An 18,490-nucleotide genomic window follows, 5' to 3' on the forward strand; every position below is an offset into this window, starting at 1 on the left:
TAAAATGCAAATAAACACCGGAAAGCAAAATTGATCTATTTATTATATCTTCATTTTTCCTAAATTTGGGAAAGTCATATTATTCCCTCTCTCATATATTTTGACACCGGAAAAATTATTGAAGACAAAATAAATAAATCAAATGATCCTATTTTCAAAATTCGAGAGAACTCTCAAATATGAAAATAACGAAATCTCCAACTCTCTCCGAGGGTCCTTGAGTTGCGTGAAATTTCTAGGATCAACCAAAATGCAAGAAAATATGATATGCATATGATCTAGTGTATAACATTCCAAATTGAAAATTTGGGATGTTACAAACCTACCCCCCTTAAGATGAATCTCGCCCTCGAGATTCGGGTTGGCTAGAAAATAGGTGAGGGTGGTCTTTGAGCAAATCTTCTTCTCTCTCCCAGGTGGCTTCATCCTCTGAATGGTGGTTCCACTGAACTTTGCAAAACTTGATAACCTTGCTGCGAGTAACTCTGCTGGCATAATCGAGAATCTTGACTGGCTTCTCCTCATATGTTAGGTCATCCTTTAACTGAATCGCTTCTAATGGCACTGTATCTCTTAGCGGTACCTCCGCCATCTCGGCGTGACATCTCTTCAGCTGAGAAACATGGAATACATCATGAACTCCTGACAGTCCTTCTGGTAATTCCAACTTATAAGCGACTTCTCCCATACGTTTCACGATCTTAAATGGTCCAACGAAACGCGGTGCTAACTTTCCCTTAACTCCAAAACGCTTAACTCCTCGAAGTGGGGATACTCGAAGGTAAACTCTGTCTCCGGTTTCGTAAACTGTCTCCTTGCGTTTAGAATCTGCATAGCTCTTCTGCCTGGACTGGGCTACCTTGAGCCTATCGCGAATCAACTTAACCTTCCGTTCTGACTCCTTAATCAAATCTGGTCCAAAGAATTGACGGTCTCCAACTTCGTTCCAGGACAACGGTGTCCTGCACCTCCTTCCGTATAAAGCTTCGAAAGGGGCCATCTTCAAACTGGTTTGGTAACTGTTGTTATAAGAAAACTCCGCATACGTCAAGTTTTCGTCCCAACTTGATCCATAATCTAGTGCACAAGCTCTCAGCATATCTTCCAAAATCTGATTGACTCTCTCGGTCTGTCCATCTGTCTGCGGATGAAAAGCTGTGCTGAACTCTAGTCTGGTTCCTAAAGTTTCATGCAACTGATTCCAAAACTTTGAGGTAAATTGAGTTCCTCTATCTGATACGATACTCCTCGGAACTCCATGCAAACAAACGATTCTAGTCATGTATATCTTTGCCAACTTAGCACTGGTGTAAGTGGTCTTAACTGGAATGAAATGTGCTACCTTCGTCAAACGATCAACTACTACCCATATCAAGTCATATCCGGCTTTTCCTGGGTAGCCCTGTGATAAAATCCATGCCTATCTTATCCCACTTCCATTCGGGTATCGGCAGTGTTGTAACAATCCTGCTGGCTTTTGATGTTCTGCTTTACTCTCTGACATACGTCACAAACTGCTACATATGCTGCAATATCCTTCTTCATTCCGGTCCACCAGAATGTTTCCTTCAAATCCAAATACATCTTGGTATTCCCTGGGTGAATCGAATATGGTGAATCATGTGCCTCTTGCAAAATCAACTTCCTGATCTCCGGGTCATTGGGCACATAAACACGGTCCTCAAACCATAAGGTATCGTGCTCATCCTCACGAAATCCCTTTGCTTTTCCTTCGCTCAATTTCTCTTTTATAGCAGCAATCTCCTTGTCAGATTTCTGAGCTTCTCTGATCTTATCCATCAATGTTGACTGAATCTCCAATGCTGCTACATAGCCTCTCGGAACTATTTCCAAACATAGCTCACGAAGGTTTTCTGCTAACTCCTTTGGTACTTCTCTCCGTCATAGATATTGACATGGCTCTTACGGCTCAATGCGTCAGCTACTACATTAGCCTTTCCGGGATGGTAATGCAATCTCATGTCATAATCCTTGATGAGCTCCAACCATCTCCTTTGTCGGAGGTTCAACTCCTTCTGCGTGAAAATGTACTTCAAACTCTTGTGATCCGTGTACACCTCACAATGATTTCCAATGAGGAAATGTCTCCACGTTTTCAACGCATGCACTACGGCTGCTAACTCCAAATCATGCGTGGCATAATTCAACTCATGAGGCTTCAGTTGTCGTAATGCATACGAAACAACTCTCCCTTCCTGCATAAGCACTGCTCCAAGTCCTCGACGTGAAGCGTCGCAATACACCTCATAATCCTTGGTCTGATCTGGCAAAATCAATACCGGTGGGGTAACCAAACGTTTCTTCAACTCCTGGAAACTAGCCTCACACTCCTCAGTCCATTTGAACTTAGTTTTCTTCTTCAACAACTCCGTCATAGGCTTCGCAATTTTTGAGAAATTCTCAATAAATCTCCGGTAGTATCCTGCGAGTCCAAGAAAACTCCGGATCTCTCCAACTGTTGTTGGTGCTTCCCATTCGGTTATGGTCTCAACCTTTGTGGGGTCAACTGCTATACCTTCTCCGGATATAACGTGTCCGAGGAATCCAACTTCCTTCAACCAAAACTCACATTTGCTGAATTTGGCATATAACTGATGTTCCCTTAGTTTCTCCAAAACCAAACGCAAATGTTCCTTATGCTCCTCTTCATTCTTTGAATAAACTAGGATGTCATCAATGAACACTACGACGAACTTATCCAAAAACTCCATAAACACTTTGTTCATCAGGTTCATAAAATAGGCAGGTGCGTTAGTCAATCCAAATGACATGACGGTATACTCATACAGTCCATATCTTGTGGTGAATGCTGTCTTAGGTATGTCCTGCTCTCGAATCTTCAACTGATGGTACCCTGATCGCAAATCACTCTTGGAAAACACTTTAGCTCCTTGTAATCGATCAAACAGATCATTAATCATTGGCAGTGGGTACTTGTTCTTGATGGTTACTTCATTCAATCCCCGATAATCTACAACCATCCTTAATGATCCATCCTTCTTTTCCACTAGAAGTACAGGTGATCCCCAAGGTGAAGAACTTGGGCGAATGTAACCTTTATCCAATAACTCCTTAATCTGATTCTTAATTTCCACCAAATCCTTTGCTGGCATCCGGTACGGTCGCTTCGATATTGGGCCTGTACCTGGCAATAACTCAATCAAAAACTCAATGTCTCTATCCGGTGGCATGCCTGGTAATTCCTCAGGAAATACATCAGGAAAATCCTTTACCACTGGTAATTCCTCCTGCACAACTCCTAATAAGCAATTCACTTGTGTCCTGTTTGGCACATGCCGGGATACATACTTGATCCTTCTTCCTTCTGGTGTGATAAGCAAAATTGTCTTACTGGCGCAATCGATGTTTCCTCCATACATCGACAGCCAATCCATACCAAGAATCACATCCAGACCTTGGGATTCCAGAATAATTAAATCCGTTGGGAATACATGCCTTCCTATACTCAATGGTACTTGGAAACATCCTTGTCTGGCCATGTATTCTGCTCCTTCTAGCTCGATGATCCTTGCCTTCGCATTCTTCAACTCTATCATATCATTGCACATCTGGTTCTCGTGGCATCGAATGTGCTGGTTTAACTCCTGGATGAAAGATGCAATGGATCTATCCTTCTTGGTGCTGACTAACTCCCATTGTTCATCTCGGCGTCCGCAAATCTGGTAGATAGTGTCCTTGAGGTCTTCTTGATAAACTTCTCCAATGCGTCCTATGGTGATATGAGCTGCCATGCTCCTTCCTAGACTCCAGGTTGGTGCATTGAAAACACTATCTATGGGCTTCGTGATTGGCGCGAATGTTCTTCCCGGAACGTGAGCTTGAATCTTCCAGCGTCCTCTTCAGGCAGAGTGGCGTTGAAGTTCCCGTGAAGCTTGGTAATCCAATGTTCAGGTACTTGGTGACTTCCTTCAGGTGAAATCCAAATGGTTGCCCTTCATCCGGTTGAGCGTACTTAATCTTCGCGTTCGTCATCCTAATAGAAGTAGAAAAGATGAGGAGTTAGAAAAAGGAAGAGAATAGTGATCTATGGCTTTAACTTAGTGGTCGTGTCCTACAGTCAGCGTGTGCTCTGATACCATCTCTGTAGCACCTGACCCGAATGGATCACGTCTACTATGCTACGGTGTCATCCCTGGATCAGTAATGCTGACACCACACAGTACATCGAAGTTTTATAGCAGAGTTGCAATCACACACTTATTACATCGATGGCTCAAAAAGAACTTATTACAATAAATATGGCTTAAGGCCATGTAATAATGATAACAGCGGAAGACTCGGAAGATAAATGGGTCCAACAACTCCAACAGCAACACTGAGTATAGAACCACGACCTAAAAGCACCTTACTCGTCGTCTAAAAAGTCTGCAACATGAGAAGTTGCAGCCCGAAACGGGTCAGCACATGGAATATGCTGGCAATGTAACACATAGAGAGTAATGGAATGAAACAGCTATACTATATGCACATATGGCTGGTGGAAAGCTCTATGGTTACAGTTTTGCGTAAAGCCAATTTTTCCCTACTACAAAGGAATAAATTTTATTTACTATCATGGTGGTTGTGAAACATTGAGAATGGTTGACAGCATTCTCAATCCCAATTAAAAGTAATTAAAACCCAATAACATTAATTAGAAGTAACATGTTGAGATTCACAATGATATTCAAGTACTAGATACTCAAGTTGTCCATAACCGGGGACACGGCTAATCATGATTAGTTTGTACTCTGCAGAGGTTTGCGCACTTTTCCCCACATGACTCGATCGCCTCCGTTTGTTTTCTCGCACTACATGGTGTTTGAGAAACGGATGACCGAGACATAGTCTTTCAGAAGCACTAGCACCTTACATGTGGGGTAGACCGGTACACCTACATCCCCTACATCTGCTAGTCCACCCCGTAAGAGTTCGCACAACTTAGTCAACTATGCCAGAGCCCATAGTAGCATGTGGCTGCACACGGAAGTTTCTAGCATGAAAGATCTTATGATCCCTTTGAGCCTGGGTGGCGGTCCAAAAAAAACAGGCAAGTCCTGATAGACATCAGGTGCCTCAATCCACCCAGATGTGTGTTTAAGTTGCCACCTTAGATAAACCATTAAAATTATCAATCTCACATCTGTCATGGATATCACTCACCCAATCCACGTCTACTAGCATAGCATGGCATAATAAGCAAACGTAGAAGTAACTCCCAAAGGTTTCATAATAATACAGGTAATAGGTACTACCTCATCTACTTCCCATCCCACAATTTAATTAGATCCTAATCATGCAATGTGAGAGGATTGATCTAATGCAATAAAACATGGGTTGTAGAAAAGGTATGATCAAAGTGTTACTTGCCTTGCTGATGATCCGCGAGTCCTAGGGTTTCGAAGTAACAAGCGGCGCAATCCGGGTAATCTATCGCAGACAAACAACAAGCATACAATAAGTACTCATCTAATGCACAGGTAAAACTCGAACAAGAGATCGAACCAAGTAGTTCAACTTAAGAACTCCGGTTGCAAAGAAAGAACGAAAAACAAACGGCGGAAGAAAACAACTCGGTTCTAGCAAGTTGAAACTAGGTCAAAATTTTACTGTAACAAAAGCTTGTTCAAGTTGATTAGACGGAACGGCGGTTTCGAGACGAAACTCCAGGCGCTTGAATCACCTGATTCCGATAAACGAGCGAAAAGAAAGACTAGAAAGAAGATCGGATCTGAGATCGCGATCGCGGAATAAATCCGACGAAAAGAAAAAGAAGAACGGTTAAACAAACAGACGTTCGTTAACCTAGAAGAATCCGGTGATCACGTTCGTTAGGACGAACGGTCCGGCGAACGGTCCAAAGCAACTAAATCGGAGAAGAAAACGAATCCGATTTAGGGTTTCGGAGAAGAAAAAAACCGAACGAAAAACCGATCTAGAAAACCGGAACGGTTTAGAGAAGAAAAGAATCGGAACGATTAGAAGAAAACGATCCGAGAAAAAGAATAGATGTAGCGCGGGGCTACCTTGGCGAGGTCTCCGGTGAACGGGGCTCCGGCGGCGTCGGCGTAGGGAGGCGGCGTGGGCAAGGTGCGGCGGCGGCGCGGGTGTGGGGTGGCGGCGCGGGTGAGGGGTGGCGGTGTGATGCGGCGCGGCGGCGGTAAGGTGCGGCGGCGGCGCGGGGTGTGGGGTGGCGGCGCAGGTGAGGCGGCGCGGCGGCGGTGACGCAGGGCGCGGTGTGATGCGGCGCGGCGGCGGTGCAAGGCGCGGTGTGGAGGGGAGCTTTGATTTGATGTGTTTAGAGGGGGGGTGTTTGGGTATTTATATTGGGGAGGGGAGGGGTTTACTTGAGGTAGAGGACAAGGAATTAGAATAGGAGTAGGAAAGATCTAGAAAATAAACGGAGTAGGACTAAAGAAAACGAAATAAGGAAAAGGGAACAAGGGGCGCCCTAGAATCCTAAAAGGATTCGGTCCTAGCAAGAGGCGGCGGCGGCCGACCGGCTCGTGGCTCGGCGCCTGGCGCCTGGGAGCGCGGCGGTAGGTGGCTTGGCTTGGGCCTTTGGCCCAAGGCGCTGCTCATTTTTTTTTAAATAGTTTCCTCGCGCAGAAAAAAAAACAAAAAAGGATCTAAACGAACTCCGAAAAATTTAAAGTAAATTTTCCCCGACTCCTAAAAATGAGCCGAACAAAATGAACTTTTCTCCGGACCTAAAATGCAATTTTTGAAAACGCGCATTTTTCCCTATCCAAATAAAATGCAAATAAAACTCCGGCAAACAACAATTGATCTATTTATTATATCTTCATTTTTCCTAAATTTGGGAAAGTCATATTATTCCCTCTCTCATATATTTTCTGACACCGGAAATATTATTGAAGACAAAATAAATAAATCAAATGATCCTATTTTCAAAATTCGAGAGAACTCTCAAATATGAAAATAACGAAATCTCCAACTCTCTCTGAGGGTCCTTGAGTTGCGTGAAATTTCTAGGATCAACCAAAATGCAAGAAAATATGATATGCATATGATCTAGTGTATAACATTCCAAATTGAAAATTTGGGATGTTACACAACGCTATAAGAGGGGCTGAGCAAAGCGGTAACATAGCCATATAACGGTTTGCTACGACAAGGTGGGTTAGAGTTTTGACATGGCAATATGGGAGGCATGATATAGCAAGTGATAGGTATCGCGACATAGCAAAAGAGCGAGCAACTAGCAAGCAAAGAAAGAAGTGATTTCGAGGGTATGGTCATCTTGCCTGCAAAGTTCTCTGAGTTGAGGTAAGCTTGATCCTTGTAAGCGTACTCAATGGGTTCCTCGATCACGTACTCGTCTCCCAGCTCTACCCAAGGCAAGAACACAAGCAAAGGAAACCACAATCAACCATGGTACAATGCGCAAGCAACATGATGCAAAACATGGCATGATATGCAGGATGTGATATGCAATGCATATGCGTGCTCCGGAAAGAAAAGATTGAACCATGCCTCAACTTGGCAAAGCAAGTGTGCCGCTGGAAAGATGAGTTGATTTCGGTCGAAATCGATATAAAGATCACCAGAATCGGATGCACGGTTTGCAAATGGCAAGCAAAACAAGAATGTCACAATTATGCGACTAACAGCACGATGCCACCTAAAATGCAACAAGAAACTAAGCTACTGCACTCTAACATAGCAACAAAGCACATGGCAGTGATCTACTCAAGATGCTTGACAAAAGATGAACACTCAGCTACTGCTAAATCACACAATAGCAGGTTCAAACAAGCATGGCAAAAGTGCAAAAGATAACAGCATCACAGACTGTGAAAATAACAACATGCCAGGAATTAACATCAGGAAGCAATGTTTAGAGCAAGATAACAACATGCTACAGGAACATATCATGGCAAACAAGGCATGGCATGAATCTACTCAAAGCATAGGACAAAAGTCCCTTACTGACCATAAGCCAAAAAGGATCAGAAGATATGATGGCACCTATGTAAACATAGCAAGTTTCGTTAACAGATTCAGTCTTAGCAGAAAACTGGACATGACAAAAACAGAATTATGAAGGCATGTTTGCGAGCTTGATTCACTCAACACAAGGCATTGCATGGCAAGATAAGCATAGCAATAGTAATAAGACATGTTTAAGAAGCTAAACATGGCAAGAACAATCTCATAACATGCATGGATCAACTACAACAACCTTGGCAAAATTAATTAACACGTAAACAGTGTGTCAGGAACATTTTATAGCAAAAGTAGAGCAAGATTGAGTCATGCTAGACCACTCCATAAATGCAAACAGAGGCATGGATGGATAGAGCACAACCATATGTCCAAATCATCCTTACTGAACATATTCAAAAGAAGCATGGATCTCTCTGTAGCAACATGAATACATGGCATAAACATAACATCAGGAAAATGACTTGGTGAAATTCTAAGTCCCTGAAATCAGCAATATCACGAGAGCTACTTTGCATGCATGTGCTAGTCACCACAAAGATCACAAAAATACATGGCATACACCCCTGTAAAGATGGCATGACATAGCCCAAAACACATGTAGAACTCATGCTCATATGCAGCACACAATAAACATGGCAAAAATGACAAATGCTCAAGATCTGCTAAGAAAAAGGAACTAACATTTTATAGCACTCTTGCATCAACAATTTGGGCATCAAGATGGACTCAAACAAGCATGGCACAATGTAACAAAATGAAGAGCACATTCAGATGAACAATTTGATACGCCCAAAATGGAGCTACGGGCACAGAGTTATGGCATGATGAAGGGAGCATAAAATTAACCAAAAAAGGGACTTAGTGGAAAAGTGGACCTCGGGATCTAGGGTTTCCGGCTCGCGAACCGAGGTGGCCGGAGTAGCTCGCCGGAGTTGGAGGTCACGGTGGCGGCGGGACTTGCCGGATCCGAGGCCGGTGTGGATCGCCGGAGTGGGGCCGGCTGGATCCGGGCTGCGGGATCATCCGAGCAGCGCCGCCGGGGCCGCGATGAAGGAGGAGTCGTCGTCCTCGACGATAGCGACGACGACGACGCGCCACCGCCACCCGTCCGTCATGGCGACGCCGGGCAGGGGTCCAGCAGGGACGGCCGCGTCAAGGAGGAGAAGGCCAACGATGATAACGGCGGCGAGGATGACAACGACCACGACGACTACTCGACGTTCAACGATTTCTTTTTTTAGTTTATATTTGCTATGTACCGCGTCGCGAACATGTCTAATATATGTCAAAGTTTGCCGAAATTTAGCCGTGTTTAACCGAACTTCGTTCAACGTTTTTTTTTTGAAAAAATTAGACGCGTCTGGTGGCGGCCCTCGGGCCGGCGACTGGGGACCAACTCGCCCCCAGGCCCTTTTTTTACGCCGGCTAGCCTCCGGGTGGCGATTTTAGGCGCCTCTGGGGGGCCAACGGCCGGAGATGCTCTAAGCTAGCTAGGGTAGTAGTAGGTGATGAATTTTGTAAGGTTTGGTCCCTCATTTCGTTCTTTCTGTTTTGTCGGATGAGATTCCGAACTTCGTAAGTTAAATAAAGCGCAACTTTGATTAAGAAAAATTGCTCAAACACACACATAAAAAAACACAGCTCAAAACACAAAATATACTCATAAAACCAGGAGAGCAGAAGAGAATGATAAAAATAAGTAAAATTCCTCTTCCCCTCGCCGCTGCCTGCCGCCGCCGTTGTTGAAGCTAAAGGGAAGAGGAGGGGGAGGACGACCACCGGGCGCCCTGCTGCCTCCGGCACTAGCTGCGGCCTGCTGCCGCTACACAGCCTCGTGCGCTGTGCGCTAATCGCCGCCCCGGAGGCGGCGGCGGCCCTGCGGTTGGCTGGTTGCGGGAGACCGATGGCGCCGGCGAGGAGGAAGCGCGGCGCATCTGCGGCTGCTGCAGCGGCGGCGGCCGCGGCGCAGTGGAAGGTCGGCGACCTGGTGCTCGCCAAGATGAAGGGCTTCCCCGCGTGGCCAGCCATGGTGAGTTCGGGCTTCTTTCTCATCTGTAGCCTCGTACGCAGTTGTCCGGGTAGCCTGTGGCTTGGGAACTCGGGTTAGCTTGCTTAGGGTTTCGTTCCAGGGTGGAAGGCGGGCCTTGTGGGGCCTGCCATGCTGCCATTTTGGCCAAATCTTAGGTTCTTCGATGGCCTCTTGCCCCGATTTGATTGTTTTAGCTGTTAACCTGTTCTAGTTTTTGTGCTTTTCTTGCCGCTTACCAGTGAGATTTGGTATGCACACGGTTTAGGATACGGAAAAATGGATCTTTGAGTCAGAGAAGCTGTTTCTTGTTTCATTTTCCCGAGCTTTTGAAATTAGGTGATATTCCTATGTTTTATCGCAGCTTAACTAGTTTCATTTCTTGTTTTCCTTCTTCTTTCTTCTAGCTGCTGGTTTTTTTATTGATAATATTTGGCGTTGCTGGTAATTTAGAGTTTAAAGGAACTGGGAATCATGTAGGATTTGAGTGATATGTCTTAACTCTGTTTGGACTTTGGATATATATACATCCCTGCGCCTGCTGTTCGAAGTTTGTTAGTTACATAATGTGCTCTTTATTCATTGTGATTTGTTCAAGTTTATTAGATGCATAGGTTCCAATTTGTGTTTTGCTCTTAGGACCCATTAGTACCTGTTTACACTGGTGCAAGGTTCTTTGTGACTTGTGAACAAATTGTGATTTCACTTTGGCATGTTAAATGCGAACTTTTGATTGCTTGCTTGGCATTAATGGATCTTCAAGATAGGGATAAATAACTAAACTATGACCCGACCTTATGTTGGCCCTTGGACCACCTTGTTTACACTGGTGCAAGGTTCTCTGTGATTTCTGAACAACTTATGGTTTCACTTTGGCATGTTAAATGCAATCTTTTAATTGCTTGATTAGCATTAATGGATCTCCAGAGACAGGGATAATAAGTACCTAAGCTATGACCCGTCCTTGTGTTGGCCCTTGAACTTTTTTGCTCATTGGATTAATCGAAAGGGGGATGTGCTGCAAGGCGATTAAGTTGGGTAACGCCAGGGTTTTCCCAGTCACGACGTTGTAAAACGACGGCCAGTGAATTGTAATACGACTCACTATAGGGCGAATTCATTGAGCTGTAATAAGTGCGTGATGCATATGTTATTTTTGTTATAAGTGGTTTGGCTTAGAGCTAAAAAAATCAAACTGTATATTGGTGTTTCATGGTTGGCAGTTTACTTCATAAACCTTCTGCATTTGATTCTCATCATTGGCTAATGTTTGCATGACTCAACAAATTTCCTTCTCAACGTTGTTTTCAATAGTTACACTCGCTGCACAAGTATTCTCGAAAGTGAAAACTTCTAATGTTAGTATCACACTCGCTGCATGCTGCATACTTGGTTAAGCTATTCGTTTGCTGAGATGCTTAGAGCATCTACAACCACGATTGCCAAATTTGGCACCCTATATGTCCGCGGACGCGCCCGAGTGTGTCTGTGGACAGTGGCCGGTCACCCCCCATATCTCCACATCCGTAGCCGTCCTCCTCAAATGTCCGTCCGCCCCCAAAGCCATACAACCCATGCAACGTGTTCCGCATTTACATAGATGCAATTTGAACATAGCAATAGCAAACATATATTGGGGGATAGCAAGTTTCATCATCACATAGATACAACCAGACAGAGTGTTCATCACCTAGTTACGATAAAAGATAGATAGATACTTGTGGAGGAAGAGGCCGCGAGACTTCACCACTTCCTTGCCGGCCGCTTCCTCTTGGGGTCTTCGGAGTGATGGGTAGTCCTCGGTGTAGGCGCCGGCGGCTGAAGGGGCGGTATCGTCGTTGGTAGTTCTGTTGTCGGAGGAGGATGAGCGGATCCCAGCCAGACGCCGGGCGGCGCGGGCGTGCCCTCGCGAGACGGGCGGCTTTCTTCACGGCAGCCGCCTTTTGCCTTGCGAGGTGCTTGGACTCCTTGATTATGATGCGGAGTGCCGTCGCATTTTTTGCGGCGGCAGCGACGGGCGTCCGTCTCCGCTGAGGTGAAAGGACCGGAGGATGACGTCGATGGATGATCTCGTCATCGTTGGTGGCGGGCAAAAGCGGCTCTGGCGCGGAATTGTAAGATCCGCAGCTGGACCGGCTGGAGGCGGTCTGCGCCGCCCTCTGCCTTGGATGGCGATAGGCCCACGCCTTTGACTCGGGCAGCCGCGACCATTGGTTCGGCGATGCTGGGGACAAGCACTCAGCGCCGCCCGAGAGTAGTGGCTGGAGGTGCTGGGTGCCATCGGTTGCCAGCTGCCTGGCGAAAACTGCAACATGCGGTCGCAGGCTGACGCGGAGCCGCAGCTGCCCCTCCGGGCCATCGAGGAGGCTGTGGAGCTTGAGCTCCTGCTCCTATCCATCAGTGACCGGCGGAGGGCAATGCGGAATGCGAGCTCCTCGTCGTCTGGAGAGGACGAGCTGGAATCCTTCTTGACGAGTGCCGCACAATTGATTGTCTCGGATTCGCTGCCGGATCTGCTGCCATGGTGAAGGAGAGAGTACGAGGAGGGGAGGAGACGGGGCAGTGTAGACGGAGCAGTCAAGAAGAGTGAGGACTTTGACTAGAGTTTGGTCCGGGTGGGGTATTGGTGGGGGCGGGGTGGGCTATCGTAGGCCGGATCGACGTGGCGGACGCGTCCAGTACGCCCCAGATACGGGCTATGTTTGGGGAGTGCCGGTAAGCCCACACGTTTGGGCTGACTATGCGAGGTCCAGTTGGGTGGCAATTTGCTCTCTGGGCAGTGATCGGGCAGGTTGCCCGGATGCCCGGATGTTTGGGGACGATATGAGGGCTCTGGCTGTAGATGCTCTTAGTAACTATTCTATATGTTCAGTTGAACTCGAAACTGTCATAGACATCCTGCATAAATGATAAAGAAAGCTCTAGGCGCTAATTGTGTGTCTTCCCACTGCATAGTGCTTATCTCGCCTAAGCGAACGCCTAGCACGATTAAGCGCTAGGCATTTTGTTGTCCCCTCGCGCCTTTTTTCACTGTCCTGCATACTTCCTTAATCGCTGTGTGGCTGTATTTACCAAGGAGTTATTAAGTTAACTGCAGAATGTGCTAATTTGTTCCTTTGCTGATGTTAGACTATTTCTGTGAGGGAGAAAGTTTGACATAAATTATTTTCCTTGTGTTTCAGTTTATTTTATTTGAATTTGCTATTTGCATGCTTTGCAGATAAGTGAACCAGAGCAATGGGGTCTACCTTCTGTTAAAAATAAGCGTCTGGTCTACTTCTATGGAACTAAACAGATGTAAGTTCTGTTTTGAATGAAACCTTTCATTTTTGTATGGAGTTCAGAAGCTGCTTGTATCTACCTCCATCTGTTTAGTGTGCGTTGAAGTTTTTCTATGGCTCATCTGCTTTGTCTTTATAATTGGACAATTGGTTATATATGGAGTACTTGTTATGGTAAAAAAGAATGTTGCATATCTTTGTAAGTATGTTTTCTTGGGTTATTATGTCAGTGCCTACTTACTATTTGCGCACCACTTTACTTTCCTGAGTAAATAATGTTGTTTATCCAGCTATAAGTTGCAGATTAGATAGATACTTTAGCATGGATTAACATCTGGTTGTCAAAACCTGTTATTTTATTTCTTTCTGTAATTTGCACGTGCCTATTTCTTAGTTCAACAAATATATATAGGATAAACTTAAGGTTGTTAACTCTGGACAATCCACTTAACTGGAAAAATTACATGCCATGGGTAAGAGAAATCAAACTACACATTTAGGGCGTGTTCGGAATCTATCTAGCTTCTTAAAACTTCACAAATCCAGCTTCTAGAGCTAGCTTCTCACTTCACCTGGCAATTCCGACGCGTTCTGCACGCTTGACAGCTTCTCCCAGCACTTGTACAATACCATCACCAGCCATAGGGAAGATGCAAAGGCGAGCTCACCTTGGGTTGGGGCGAGGGGGCGAGGGCGAGGAGGCTGGCTCAAAGGAAGACATGGTGAGCACCGGCATCAATGGCGTCAAGGTGGGCGTCTCCTGCCGGTGGGGTTGCTGCTCCTGGCTGGCGGCGCTGGAAAGTGCTCATTCGGGACGGGATCCGGCGGGAACGGGGCTGGAATGGTCGGATCTACTGGCGGAGAGGCTCGCCGGCCGACGAAGGGGTGGAATCGGGCGTGGCGGCGGCGACCGGCGGCGCTGGGTAGGTCACGAGCAGAAGAGATGTCGAGGGAGAGAGGGGAACAGGCGTCGGGGCTGAGCCGTGCGAATCGTTTTTTCGACTTGGCGGTGGCATCCCCTTGTAATTATGCCGAACTCCTCACTTCTCGTTTTCCTGGTCTATCCTGGAGCTGTGATTTTGGTGCTTTTTGTTTTTACATTGGACTCCGGCTGTGCTTCTCGAAGCTAGCTTCTTCGAGATTTTTCGTTCGGCTCAGCTCCGCTCCAGCTTTTTGTGAAGCGTGGGGCAGGAGGACATCCGAACACACCCTTAGGCCAATCTCTTGAAAAAATTGGAGTTATACTGAGCATTGAGAAAAGCACAATTAGTTTCCGGCACAGTCCTCTCTTTGTTCTAGTGTCTGAGAAAGTCACACTATCAACATGTTCAGTTCAAGTTATCATATGGAGTTTTTGACAACCAATAATACAATGGTGTACAAGCCAGGGGAAGAACCTGCTCCTCGACCTTTAGGAGTAGAATAATTCCTTATTTCTCCCTTTCTTAAAATGTGCTTCTCTGTTGGCCTAAAAAATATATTTCTTCCCTATTTGGCACCATGGAAAAATTATATGCCATGGGTAAGAGAAATCAAACTACACATTTAGGCCAATCTCTTGAAAATATTGGAGTTATATTGAGCATTGAGAAAAGTACAATTAGTTTCTGGCACTACTCTCTCTGTCGCTCGCACTACCAACATGTTCAATTTGTTTCGAGAAAACGCAAAAGAATTTGTGTTTCATTATATTGAACCGGAAGATATCGGGGGTACAACCTCCAGAAAGGAGGGACACGCGCGCACTCACACACCGGACCGTCCTCGCCAAGCGACTACAACTAGGTAAGGAGGTGCCCTCAACTACAGACACGCAGCAACATTAGGCCTCGCCCAGCCTTGCCTCCAGCCAAAAATGGTGAGGCGCCGAGACTCGGAGCAACGGGGCAGCATCACCGCTCCAGGGATGATTGCAGCTCCAGGACTGCCTAGCAAGGTTTTTGAGTCGCCGACTAATCGCAGACTAATCGCCGACTAATCGCCAAGTCGTTGGAGCGAGGTTGGCTTGCGCAGGCGACTTGGCTTGAGGAGCGAGTCGCGCGACTGGTAGGCTAGTCGACGATTAGTCGACGACTAGTCGGGCGACTAGGACCTCAGAGCAGGGCGGCTTGCTTCAGCAAGGCCAAGGGAGGGAAGACTGGGAAGGTGAGGAGGCCAGAGTTCGAGGGAGGGGAGGAGGAGACGAAGCTGGAGAGTGCGCCGCATGTACGAGGAGAAGCACGGAAGAGACGAAGGAGAAAGGCACATGGGAGCAGATGCACGGTTCAGATTAGAGCATATGGACGGTTGGGATTTTTATCTGGAAGCTAGGGTTGTTAGAGTTATAATATAAGTCATGTACTCCTTTGTATTTATCCCGTTGTATAAGGGGTTTCCTGCATATGTTCCACACTGTACATGTATATATATATCGGCCTATGGCCTCATGGGAATACAAGTTGCATATTCCTAACATGGTATTAGAGCTAGGTCAATTTTTTTGCACGCTGCAACTCGTGCGTTTGATCCGTCTATTCGATCGAAGCAATCGATCTCTACCCTCGCTCGATCTCCTCTCCGTCTGCTCGATCGAAGCAGGGGGCTCGTCCCGCAGGCGCCTCCGATCTCCTCTCCAGCTGGCCGCTCGCAGGGCTCCCGCTGCCGGCCCGTCTTGCTCAGAGTCGCCCAGCCACCCGTCAGATCGTCCCAGGGGGCTCGTCCAGTAGGTGCCCCCGATCTCCAGCCGGCTTCCGCTGCTACAGGCCCGTCCCGATCCGATCCCGATCGCCAGCGCCTGATCCCGATTGCCAGCGCCTGATCCCGATCCGATTAATCCCGATCGCCAGCGCCTGATCCCGATCGCCAGCGCCTGATCCCGCTTCGATCTCCTGCTGCCGGCCCGTCCCTATCTTCCGCTCGATCCGTCCCCAGCCAGCGCCTGATCCCGATCTGGTCGCTCTCGTCGGATCTAAAAAAAATGTCTGCTGCATCGGGCTATGTTGCTGTCCCTCGCTGTCCGGTGATCTTTGATGGTACTAACTACACCGAGTTCACTGGCTTCATGCGCATTCACATGCGTGGCATCCGTCTTTGGGGTGTTCTTTCTGGCGAGGTCTGCTGTCCGCCACGTCCAGTTCCTCCGGTGGCCCCCACTCCGCCAACTCCATCGGTTCTTCCTACGGATGCTAATCAGGCCGCTAAGGATGCGGCTAAGGTTGCTGATGAGGCTGCTGATCGTGCTTATGATGAGAGGGTTTTGGCTTATGAGGAGGCTCTTCAGACGTATCATGGTGCTCTGTCTGTTTACACCCAGTGGCTTGATGATGATGCTCGTGCTGCAGCTGTTCTCACTGCTAGTGTTCTGCCTCAGTTTGCTTCTGAATTTCTGGGTCTTTCTACTGTCTTTGAGATGTGGACCCGTCTTCGTGAGCGCTATCAGCCCTCTGGTGATGCCTTATACCTCTCTGTGAGCCGTCAGGAGCATGCTCTTCAGCAGGGTGACTCTACTGTTGATGACTTCTATGCACAGAGTTCTGCTATCTGGCGCCAGCTTGATTCTCTCCGTAGTGCTGGGTGTCGTACCTGCCCCTGTTGCCAGGCTGTCCAGGCCAATTTAGAGTTTCATCGCGTCTATGAGTTCTTGTCTCGGCTCCGTCAGGAGTTTGAGCCCCGGCGTGCTCAGTTGTTTGCTCGTGGCCGTATTTCTCTCATGGAGGCGCTTTCTGAGATTCGTGCTGAGGAGACTCGCTTACGTGGTGCTGGTTTGCTGGCGGTTCCCTCTGTGCTCGCTACTCGTGTTCCTACGCCACTTGCTCCACCGACCCCTTCTCGCTCGAGTGCTCCGCCGCTCTTGCCCACTACTTCTGGAGGCTCAGGTCGCCCCCGTCCACATTGCGCCTATTGCAACAGTGATGGTCATCTTGAGTCTCAGTGCTACACGAAGAAGAAACACATGCGCAAGGCTCGATCATCATCTTCAGGGACTTCGTCATCTACCTCGACAGCTTCAGCCATTGCTTTGACTGAGCAGGATATTCTGAGACTTAAGCGTCTGCTCGCGGCTTCAGGTTCTTCCTCGACGGGTACTGCCGGTTCTGTGACTGATGCTTCCCGCACTGAGCAATCACCCTCTACACAGTCAGGTACATCCCCATGGGTTCTGGACTCTGGAGCTTCTTTTCATATGTCTTCTCATTCTTCCACTTTGTCCTCTCTTCGATCACTGGCTTCTCCTATTCATGTCTTCACTGCTGATGGTACTCCACTTTCTGTTGCTAGTAGAGGCAATCTTACTACTCCTTATTCTGTTCCTGATGTTGCTCATGTTCCTCGACTTACCATGAATTTGTTTTCTGCTGGTCAACTTACGGATTCTGGTTGTTGCGTCATCCTTGACGTTGACTCTTGTTCTGTCCAGGACCGTCACACGCACACTCTGGTTGGGGCTGGCCCTCGCCGCCGTGATTCTCAGGGTCTTTGGGAGTTGGACTGGCTTCATGTTCCTTCTGCTGCCACCACCATCGCCAGTTCTTCCGCTTCTGTCGCCTCTGTCACTGGTTCCTTCCAGCAGTGGCATCATCGACTTGGTCATCTGTGTGGTTCTCGGTTGTCTTCTTTAGTTCGTCAAGGTCTTCTGGGGTCTGTCTCAGGAGATGTCTCTTTAGAGTGTCAGGGTTGTCGTCTTGGCAAGCAGATTCAGTTACCATATTCACATAGTGAGTCAGTGTCTAAGCGTCCTTTCGATTTAGTCCATTCTGATGTATGGGGTCCGGCCCCTTTCGCTTCGAAAGGTGGTCATAAATACTATATTATTTTCATAGATGATTTCTCTCGTTACACATGGCTTTATTTCATGACTTCTCGTTCTGAGGTGTTGTCTATTTATCAGCGTTTTGCTGCCATGGTTCATACTCAGTTCTCTTCACCCATTCGTGTTTTTCGTGCTGACTCCGCTGGCGAGTATATCTCTAAGATGTTGCGTGGTGTTCTTGCTGAGCACGGGACTCTCTCTCAATTCTCTTGTCCTGGTGCTCATGCTCAGAATGGTGTGGCTGAGCGAAAGCATCGACATCTTCTTGAGACGGCTCGTGCATTGATGATTGCTGCCTCTCTCCCGCCTCATTTTTGGGCTGAGGCCGTCTCCACATCCACCTATCTTATCAATATACAGCCTTCCGCTGCTCTACAGGGTGGTGTTCCTTTCGAGCGACTT

General features: G+C 47.2%; 2 protein-coding genes across 2 annotated transcripts in view; both read left to right on the top strand.

Moving 5' to 3' along the window:
- The first annotated feature begins 9,636 nt into the window (after nt 1-9,636).
- Nucleotides 9,637-18,490, top strand: part of LOC125551484 (protein HUA2-LIKE 2-like) — a 31,269-nt gene continuing 22,415 nt past the window's right edge. Inside the window, 2 exon segments of the mRNA XM_048714742.1 lie at nt 9,637-10,021; nt 13,239-13,315. Coding sequence (XP_048570699.1) covers nt 9,896-10,021; nt 13,239-13,315 — 203 coding nt within the window. The 5' untranslated portion in view covers nt 9,637-9,895.
- Nucleotides 13,243-18,126, top strand: LOC125551485. The gene is made up of 2 exons (XM_048714743.1): nt 13,243-17,420; nt 17,696-18,126. Exons 1-2 carry the CDS (start codon nt 16,256-16,258, stop codon nt 17,740-17,742), a joined length of 1,212 nt encoding a protein of 403 aa, XP_048570700.1. The 5' UTR covers nt 13,243-16,255; the 3' UTR covers nt 17,743-18,126.

Source organism: Triticum urartu, chromosome 4 (genome assembly GCF_003073215.2).
Source record: "Triticum urartu cultivar G1812 chromosome 4, Tu2.1, whole genome shotgun sequence".
Classification (NCBI taxonomy): Eukaryota; Viridiplantae; Streptophyta; class Magnoliopsida; order Poales; family Poaceae; genus Triticum; species Triticum urartu.